General features: G+C 42.6%; 1 protein-coding gene across 1 annotated transcript; it reads left to right on the forward strand.

Annotated features, from left to right (window-relative positions):
* Positions 1-3,666: 3,666 nt before the first annotated feature.
* On the forward strand, positions 3,667-10,239 carry LOC147904021 (putative serine/threonine-protein kinase PBL7). The gene is made up of 6 exons (XM_087369976.1): positions 3,667-4,182; positions 4,264-4,476; positions 5,145-5,401; positions 5,489-5,678; positions 5,784-6,175; positions 9,242-10,239. The coding sequence occupies exons 2-6, from the start codon at positions 4,353-4,355 to the stop codon at positions 9,752-9,754; spliced, it is 1,476 nt and encodes a 491-aa protein (XP_087226102.1). The 5' UTR covers positions 3,667-4,182; positions 4,264-4,352; the 3' UTR covers positions 9,755-10,239.
* The last annotated feature ends 475 nt before the right edge of the window (positions 10,240-10,714 follow it).

Raw genomic sequence — 10,714 nt, forward strand, 5'->3', positions numbered from 1 at the left:
GGACAATCAAATAAATGGAGACCCATATAAAAAATTATATGCCCCAATAGTGTGTATATGTCTTCCCTTATATGCAACGTTTTGGGAATCTCGCTATTAAAGGATAAATACAATGTTACTCAACTTGTTTTGAATTATGTGTACTTGGGAGTGTCTACTAAGTATTTTAATGCTTTTATGTATTCAAATTTATGTCCAATGGCTCGGCTAAGTATACATTTCTTTTGAAAATAGTTTGCGCTCCTATGTCTAAGTGTCCAAGTAGTGGACATGATAAAAATCCTTGATTTTAAAGAGAGGTTATGATAAAATCCTAAGCAAAGGGACAAAGGAATACACATATCTTAATTGGGGCATGAAACACATGACACATTTTTTTGCTCATGGTATTCTGTATCACAAGACATACTTTTTATCATTATCTCTATACGTGAGAATGTTATATGCAAGACCTCGAAACCCATTCCCATATGCGGCATTAGAATAGGAATTATGCACCTATGAAAAGATAAACCATTATGAATATTCACCATCCATGTGGGATAGTTTGCATTAAAATCTCTACCCACTTGTGGCTCACCCATGCCAACCTCCCACACAGTCTTGTGGGGTCATTTTGTGCCCATGGATATAAATTTATGTGTTAATGAAATTGAAATTCTAGATCCATTATATGAAAAATATCATTCGCAGTTTACATGTGAATATTTGGTATCCCCAAAGCTCTACTCATTTCTCATGCATCTCAATTTACTACACAAGGTCTTGTCAAGCCATTTGGACTGTAATAGATGTTGGAGCACCTAGAAGGCCTACGTTAAGACAATTTAAAAAAGAATGCTATAGGACAACATGAGAGAAGGTGACTACCAAGAGACCCCCTATCATATTAAATACGTTTATTCATGCTCACACACACAAAAGACTCAACTTATTTGATCATCCCCTATCCTTGGTTCTCCTTCGTGGATGCCATATTTGAAACACAAGGACGGTGTTGACCATACCACTTCACTTGTCGACAATCCATTACCATGTGAGAGCTATATCGCCTCTCTAATCACAGATCCATTATCTCTTCCGCATGTACTCTAAGTCTTTGAAAGGAATTACATGGCAACTTTCCCTAACGTGAAAGACAAGCCCTTGCTCATCGCTTCCATGCTTGTTATGTTTGAGACATAGTGTTTGTGCATGCAAGGAAGGTATTGCCAATCTTTCAAAACATATTCACAAAAAAAGCATCATGTACACAATCCATAAGAAATAAGAACCCAAATATTGTTGTCATGCTTTAAAATAGTTCGACACCATCACTCTACACAATGTCCATCTTCTACTCTGGTTCATTGTCATGATGCTTTGATAGCAATACTTTGAATGTTTGGACTCAAGAAACATCATGGTAGGCCATCTAATAAACTCAAGACAAATCATTTTTGTGACTAATAAGCAAGCCAACCCTTTGAGATGCCTCGAAGATAACAATGTTCAACAAACACCCATTTGGCAACAAATATTTTATATTTGTCGACTTGGCCAAAAGTTAAAGCTTGACTAGCATACGCCCTAAATTTCTTGTAATGCCTTGCTTTGTAGGTGTGGGGCCACAAGCCATTAATAAAACCTTGTATTTTCATGTTTTTTGAAATCCATGCCAAGCGTTCGAGAGTTTAGATGCATTTGAAACCACTCTTCATTTTGGTTGCCGCAGTGTGGCACGTGCCTAGTATATGCTAATGGCACCTTTAATAGTGAAATTTTGTGTGTGGGTTCTAGGTGGTATATTTTTTCCATTAAGAGAGGGAGAATTCCTCTTATGTACAAATAGTCATGGCAATGATCAAATTACCTTTTCTATGACAAGAACTATAATTATTGCAATATTCATGTACTCTCATTCAAATTTTCCTCATTTATGTGACCTATAATTATTGCAATATTCATGTACTCTCATTCAAATTTTACACACCAATGTTGGATGTGTGTGCATGTTTGCATGGCATGGGTGTGTGTAGGCATACGCTTGTGTCCATGAGAGAGAGAGAGAGATCAACGCAAGATTCTGTCAGTTTGTGAGATCGTCTCATGGAGAGCACATGAGACTCAGTGGGGGTTGGTGCTATGTGAAAGGGAAGATACCTTTTAACTTTCCACTGAGAAGTTGGTAGAAAATGTGTGTATCCCTTGCTGTTAGTAGGGAGTACCTTGTCCTCATTATTTTGTCTTGTCTCTCTCTACAATATTTGCATTACAAACCTATATATGCCCCATACACACACAATCATTTGCATTTGGAATTCTAAAGCTTGCAAATGTGAATGGGTCGACAAACAACTCGGTAACTCCTCTAAGCCTTTGGCACCGCTCACCCTTATGACATAGAGGTCAAGACTTGCCCCCCTTTCTGTATCATTATATTCTCACTCTCGCTCTCGCTCACCCTCTCTCCGTCCCCCTCCCCACACGTGTCACTTTGCTTATGGCTAACCTCTACCTATGCAATGACACCATAAGAATGTAGGCCCCTTTGGGTGGCAAATGAAACAATTTTGAGACAGTGAGGGGTTTGATTGCTCCATTTCATAAGCCCCGTCCTCTCTCTCTCTCTTATATTTAAGAGAGGAAAATAGATTCTCGTTTCTTCCCCTAAAGAGTTCTCCTCCCCTCCTTTGGCAATCTCCAACCTTGGGTTGTAGGGTGCTATTGTTGATTGCTCTTGTAATTATTGTCTCTCAAGCTAGTCCCTCATTATCATTACTCTAGGAGTCAAAAGTATGTCCTCTAGTCGTCACTCCTTAGGCTAGAATTTGGGGCATTACTATTTTATGTTGGAAGTTGGAAGAGGCTATATATTAGTCTCTTTCTACAATCAATGGTATAGCATGCAAACTCGAGAATTAGGACCCCAATATATTTGATTTGAATTAAGTTTTTAATCTAATGAGGAAACTAATGGGGGGAAGAAGTTGTACACACAAATTTTTTTTTGGAGTGAAATCTATATATGATTATATTACAAAGAACAATCCCAAAGATAGGCTCCATTGTGCTTCATTTGGTTGGTAATGTACACACTTTTTTTTTTATTTTAGAAGAGGTATTCTACACACACACACACACACATTGTATGTGTGCATGTGTGTGTGAGACTAGGAGACTTTTTGCACATGAATGTTTTTGTGTATGTGCTCTCTCTCTCTCTCTCTCTCTCTCTCTCTCTCTCTCTCCCCACCCCCCCCAAACACACACAAATAAAGCTCTCTCCCCCCTCTCATTTCTTGCCCTCCCTCGCCCTCTCTCTCTCCTCCATTCTTTTCTCTCTCTCTCTCTCTCTCTCACACACACACACACACAAACACACACATTCTTTTTGTGTAGATCTAAAGTAATGTACATTTGTAGTTGCCCCAGAATGAAGCAGCTACTAGAAACAATAAGGTCTTGAGCGTCTCTCTCTCTCTCTCTCTCACACACACACACACACACACACACACACATGCGCTCTCTCTGTCACACACACACACACACACTTTTTTTTGGGGGTAAAAACTAAATGTGAGGGTGCGCAGAGAGTGAGGGAGAGAGAGAGAGAGAGAGCGAGCTCCCCCTTGGAGACAACACCCCCACTCGCCAGAGAGAGGTGCACACGGGCACATTCTCCACACACACACACACACACACACACACACGGTCGCCCCCTCTCTTTCCTGGCTATTTCCCTCGTCTTCCTCCCCTGCACTCACCCAAACAACAACAACAACAACAACAACATTAAGCAACCGCCTCCTCCTCCCCTGCTTCTCACCACCATAGCTATGGCGCCTCCCTTCTCCCTTCCTCCCTCTTTGCCCTTCTAGTTCCTTCTCTCCACACAGATGCCTACAGCTCCTCCCATCTTCCCTGATGTCAGATTCTTACTCGGTTGCTTCCATTTTTGGTTTTTCTTATGGTGGATCATCTAAATACCTTTCGAGATCCTTCTTTCACCCTTTCCTCAAGCTCGAATCTTAGCTTCCTTTAGCCTGCGGACATTCCTCTGTGTCTTGTGGAGGTCCTTTCCCCACCAGTTTAGCCCAAATTTTGGCGTCATTGCCTTCCATTGCGTCTCTGCGCTCAGTTTTTGTGTGGATTTCCTGACGCTGTTCCAGCCAATCATGTTGATTATATCTGGCTAGTCCGGTGAGTTTTGAAGGTAGAACGCTTGACTTCACGCCCACGTCTGAGGTACGTAACAATGCTTACGTGGTTGCGTGGATGCAGGAAAAGAGACAACGGAGTTTCAATCTGTGTATCAGCAAAACAGGGGATAAAATTCTACAAGTATCGTAACAAATATCCCACAAGTGGACATGGGCTGCTGGCTTAGCTGCTATGGATCTCGAAACAAGGAAAAGAAGGCCGCTCAACAGTCGGTCACTGGCCAGGATAGCCGGTCAAAGTCCTCGGCCTCTCATTACTCTAAGATCCAGCCAGGTGAGGTGGTCAAATGGATTGTCTGATACTCGCATTACTCTTGGCTTGGAAAGCTTGCCTTCAGCCGCTCCCCCGAAGTCTATTAAAATGCGTATGCATCCTCTAATTGAGAAAGCCGATCTTCTTGCATTCTTTCCCGCGACAATAATGGCCTTTTGCCCTCTAGTAGAAATTGATCGGGGTATGTTTATCTTTGCGTCTTAGGTATCGTCTCACTGAATCTATGTCGTTGCTATCCAGCCTTTGTGGTTGAGAATTGAGACAGTCTTCGTCGATTCTTCTAGATTTGCAATCCTGCTGTATTAGCGGCGATGCAAGTTTCACCCTGTGAAATACTGTACTAGTCATTGCCCGGTGATATAGAGAAAAACCTTGACTTTTTTGGACTGTACTGCTTTGACTAGCCTTAAGAAATGCTCTTTGCATCCATTTTTTTACAAATGAATGTCTATGCAATGGTCAGCAGCCACCGTTGGCCAATGAGAGATGTCAAAATAGCTTAATGCATGATGGAGTGGATAGTAGGAAACCTTGTTGGTGACTATTCTGAGTTAAAAAATTGCACACTTTGATGATTGTAGATCTGTCTAGACATTCGGTCTTTCCGTTCTGGTGTATCATCTGAAGGGGATAATTCACTGTTGTGGTTAACATCTTGTTTTGGGCAGCAGACAACTTGAAATCAACACCTTCAGCTGACAGCAAAAAAAGTGAATCAAAAGATGGACCTCTGAATGGTACTGCAGAATGTTGTCCTGTGCCAAAGGAGCCTGTACCAGTACAGAGCATTCCTTCGCCAAACATTCCTGCACAGATTTTCTCTTTTCGGGAACTTGCTGCAGCTGCCAAAAATTTCAGGTCTGACTGTCTTATCGGTGAAGGTGGCTTTGGGCCAGTTTACAAAGGCAGGCTAGAGAATGGTCAGGTCAGTAGTTCTTTTGGGAAAGAACACAGCATGTTGTTGTTGCTGGTGCATTGGTGGCTTTAAAAGATTCACGTGTTTCTCTGGCAGGTTGTTGCAATAAAGCAGCTTGATAGGAATGGATTGCAAGGAAACCGGGAGTTCTTAGTTGAGGTTTTAATGCTAAGTCTCCTTCACCATGAAAATCTCGTGAATCTCATAGGATATTGTGCTGATGGTGACCAGCGACTTCTTGTCTATGAATATATGCCCTTGGGATCTTTGGAAGATCACTTGCATGGTGAGTATGCTTTGACTACGTTGCAGTAAGGCAGGTCGAGCTCTTGCTTGGTCATTTTTTGTATTCTGATATAATATCCCTGACGTCAAATGTGTCTGTATACAGATCTTCCACCTGGTAAAGAGCCCCTAGATTGGACCACACGCATGAAGATAGCTGCTGGTGCAGCAAAGGGTTTAGAGTATCTTCATGACACTGCAGACCCCCCTGTGATATATCGAGATTTGAAGTCCTCTAATATTCTTCTCGGCGAGGAATTTTATCCAAAGCTGTCTGACTTTGGTCTGGCTAAACTTGGACCAGTGGGAGACAAGACTCATGTCTCCACTCGTGTGATGGGAACATATGGCTATTGTGCACCTGAATATGCTATGACTGGTCAGCTGACTTTGAAGTCAGATGTGTACAGTTTTGGAGTAGTGTTACTGGAGTTGATTACAGGTAGAAAGGCCATTGATCAAACAAGGCCTTCAGGCGAGCACAATCTTGTTGCTTGGGTAAGACCTTTCACTGGTAAATGCTGCAAGTCTTGCTTAATGCCCCCCCCCCCCCCTCTCTCTCTCTCTCTCTCTCTCTCTCTCTCTCTCTCTTCTCCTCTTGCCCTCTCTTTGTGTCTGTCTCTGTTCACCCTTTTCTTCTTTGTCCTCCCGTTCCTAACCCGTCTCATTTTCTTTTTTGTTTCTCCGGTTTATCCTCTTTTGATGCTGCATCTACGCTCATCTTTTTCCATGGTACGTCAAACTCCGTGTTCCATCTTCCTTGGAAATGAGAGAAGTTGGCATTAATCTGGGCATACCTTCATGAATGCTAAAAGGGGATATATTGTTGTGCGTGTGAACTGCAATTAGGCATGCTGATGATGCAATTAGGGACAGCATAGCATTTTGTCCAGGTCTCGGACTTCTTTCTATTAAATCTGTTGTATGCAGACTTCTTAGTATTGAATCTGTGTTGACAACCCGGACTTCTGATCCATATACTTGCAGAAGTATCAGGGACATCTCTCTTGACTTTTGTGTCCAGTTGCAGCTGTTGGTTGTGTTAATCGTTCTAGCTGCAGTGTAGCACTCTGTTGGAGAAGCTACCTTCTCTACATTTTGGAAATTCTGTTCGCGAATGTATTGAATTGCTGAAATCAAGTATTTTAACATTTGTGGTCAAATGACATGGTATGTACTTGACTTTTTCAACTTTGTTTCACAAGATTGATCTTACAGACAGGTCTCTCCTTTGTGGCCATTTAGGTTATTTGTATCATATTGGTCAGTGTTAAAATACAGTTTATCTTGTGGATGACAGTTTATGGTGTGGTTTCTCTTGGAGGCTGCCTGCTGTTTCTTTGTGTTTATCATGCCAATTTTCAAAGTAAATACAGATTTCTTACAGAAATGTGTTTCTGCTGAAGGAGTGGAAATGGAAGTCTGTCTGAGAGAACTTCATCCAAGTTGTGACCATCAGTTAATATTAATTCTTTCTACCTTCAGCATGCAGTTGGCAAACTATTGTTTCTATGTATCTGTCAAGGATTGTTTTTAGTGAGCATGTTTAAAGTGATAAAAACTCTGTTTACACTGGGTTGTGGTTGTATGAGAAAGGACACAATGACCACTTGAAGAATTGTCAGCCATAGGAAAGTCTAGCATTAGTGAGCAGAGCTCTCCAAATACATTGACATGCTTTTCTGCATATCTTTCAATAAGGGCTGTCATTGGGTTGTGTTTGGATGGAAAAGGACGCCATTTAGTTGCAGGAAACGCCCAAAAAACTTAGGAAACCCCATTTCCTGACGTTTCCGAAACATGGAAACGTTTTGGAAACACCTAATCTACAAGTGCGCCAGAAAGCAACAAAGGCAGTTATTGACAAGAGATGATGGCAGCCTCTTGCACCAATGAAGCCCCGCTCTAAGATGGTGACACATGTAACACAGGTGTCCTGGTGGATGCAAAGCAAAGCTTCAGAAGTGACCAGATTGTGTAGACGATCTGCATGGGTGACAATTGGTAAGTCACTGCACTATACGAATGACATCTTCTAGAATCCAATTGCTTGACCACTGATTGGGGTGCTCTCCAGTAATTGCATTTCTAGCAGATTGCCCTCTCAATCCATCAACAATTGGATGGCAGGTGCTTTCTGCAATGGCTTGGTGACCTTGCATGCACACTTGGCTTGCACACACATCTAGCATTAATTCAAACGGCATTTCCGAAACGTTTCAGAACCACTGCGTTTCCTGCATGGAAACGTTTCGTGCAACTTTGACAATGACCGTTCGAAGGGTTGGCACAGCCATGGGAAAGACTAGGGTTAGTGAACAGAGCTCACCCAGTACGTTGACATTCTTCTGCAAGCCTTTTAATAAGGGCTGTCTCAGAGCATGCATGCTACAGTATAGGTTTTGAAGCCATGTGTGTGGCCTGTTGTCCACCATGTTAGAATGCACCACGGAAAATGAATCGTCCATGAGATCACACCTGAGATTGCTAGATCCTACTCGCGATGTGCATACATATACGTGAATGCAAATCACACTCAGATCTGGAATAGACAGCAAGATATGGTAACTAATAACTGAATAAAATTTCCAAGAGAGGACCGAAAATGTATTACAAAATAGTGCACTCACAAACCACACTACGTGGACACCGGGGTGCTGCCCTCTAGTGCTTTATCTGAAGCCAGAGTGTTAGCCTAATCTGCTGGATCTGATGAGAACTGCAGTGGCTATGGGAGGAGCCTCAAAACTCTTGGTCTGTCAGCCAGCACCGTTTCTGCCTCTATGGTGATCTGCCTACATCCTGAGCTCGTCATATAGGCTAAATAAACTCCACTGCTGCTGCTGGTACTTCTGTTGCACCCTGGTGGAACATGTGCCTCCACCTTTTCTGTGCACAGATGCACTTATGGGGCTGGCACAGATCTCGGATTCTCTGCCCTTGCAGGACTGGAGTCCTACAAGATTCCCAGTTGGCTGTGCCTCGGGCTGCCCCTTGTACCTCTCCAATATGCAAATCTGCCCTAACCAGGGCCCATGTGTGGCTTAATGAATGGCTGACAGCATGGCTGTTTGTACCATGAAAGAGCTGCTGCAAAGGGTGGGTCATTAGAAACCCTAACAAGGACACCTGTGTGCTGCCCACATGGAAGCCTATGTGCTGTCCATGTGGCAGCCTGTTCATCCTTTCCCTTGCACCCCTTATTCTCTAAAGGAGACACTCCCCATGCTCTCCTCATTTGGGGGCTTACAAGTGGAGACTTGGCCTTAATCCTCTGACAATGTTGTCTCGGTTTTGGATGTTATGCTATCTTGTAGATCCATCATGTGCATTAGAATCTTTTTTGTAGCACTTGTTCATTTTTCTCGTAAATCCCCTTCTTCCCTTTGTCTCTTTTTCTTGTCTCCCCCCCTCCCATGCCCCCCCACCGGCTCCTCCGGTCTTTTTATTGTTCTTTTTGGTCTTACAAAAATTCTAATTTGCATGGTTGGATATATCTAGTCTTATGAAGATATATTATTTTTGTGTTACTTATTCACACCTTTTGTCCTCTATCACTTGCAGGCACGCCCTTTATTTAAAGATAGAAGGAAATTTTCTCAAATGGCTGATCCGAAGCTTCAAGGTCACTTTCCAGTAAGGGGTTTGTTTCAAGCCTTAGCTGTGGCAGCAATGTGTCTTCATGAGCAAGCTGCATCACGACCTCTAATTGCAGATGTTGTCACGGCACTAAACTTTTTGGCTTCTCAGACTTATAATCCTCCTAACATGACTGGTTTGGCATCACTTACGCCAGTGCCAGAGCAGGAGGAAAAGGAGAAGAAAGTCAATTTACGGCCAGCTCGTGAGGCAATGCAAGAAGCCCAGTTGCCGCAAGGTATATCTTCCAATCCGATTGATGGCTTGCACTCCAAGATGGAAGGAGTCAGTCTTCACCATGATGCAGATCAGAGAGGTAGGCAACATGGGTGGAAAGCTCCAATGGAAGGTAAAGAGCGTGAGCAGGCTGTTGCAGAAGCAAGGGTCTGGGGAGAAACTTGGAGAGAGAGGAGAGGTCTGAGGGGGGAACGTGATTGATACTTTTGATGGGATATCGGGCTAAGTGGCATCAATTGTCTTAAGTCTATGGCATGCTTCTACTAAGTGGACATGCGGAGTGCCTTTGAGAAATCTTCTTGTAATCAGGTGATGGCATGTGAGTGAAGACACAGGTTGTAATTGTTGAGGTGTTCTTCAGCCGTGCAACTACAAAACAAACAAAGCAGATGAGGATTCATGTCACAGGCTTAACGCAGGTTAGGTTATCTGGTTGTTCCAGTAGGAATGTGTTTTTAAGTCAGTGTAAAATACCAAGTGGAAGGAAAGATCTGCATCACATATCTGGTTCAATATCACAGCCCTGCCAGTATATAACCATTTTTGCTTGCCCTCACAATGTCTCCTTTGCTTGCAAGAGAGTACATTGGGCAAATCTGGCAATCTCAGACATCTTTTGTTTGACATATAGTGCATGTTAAAAGATGAGTATTTTCAATCATATCGGATCCTTTGTATTTTGTCTGAGACTCTGTACTTCCCTGACCACTTACAGCGTGTCTTGGTTGGTATGTTGTATTCTTTTGTGTGAAATGGCCACTGAGTTCTATATTAATAGGTGTTCAGGGGTGATCTAATCTGAACCTAAACTCTTTGTTTTTTTTGCGTCCCTGCACTTGAAGGCATCCTTTTATAAACCATGTAATTGTTTTGCTGACCTGGTAAATATTGCTCCAAAAATGTGAGTCCCTGCACTTGAAGGCATCCTTTTATAAAGCATGTACTTATTTTTTCAAGCTTTGCTCAGAGGCCAAGCTTTTGCACTATTGATAACATTTCCAATCCAAAAACAAAGATTTTAGGTTCAACAAAAAAATTAGATCACTGCCATCGATCACTCCTGAGTTTAGGTTCAGCAAGAGAATTAGATCACTGCCAGCTTGGTGTTTTTGTCCTTGGAGGGGAGGCCTGTCAGAAATTTTGCTGACCTGGTAAATATTA

Source organism: Dipteris shenzhenensis, chromosome 3 (genome assembly GCF_047967505.1).
Source record: "Dipteris shenzhenensis isolate YYH24624 ecotype China chromosome 3, Dip_SZ_1.0, whole genome shotgun sequence".
NCBI classification, from domain to species: domain Eukaryota; kingdom Viridiplantae; phylum Streptophyta; class Polypodiopsida; order Gleicheniales; family Dipteridaceae; genus Dipteris; species Dipteris shenzhenensis.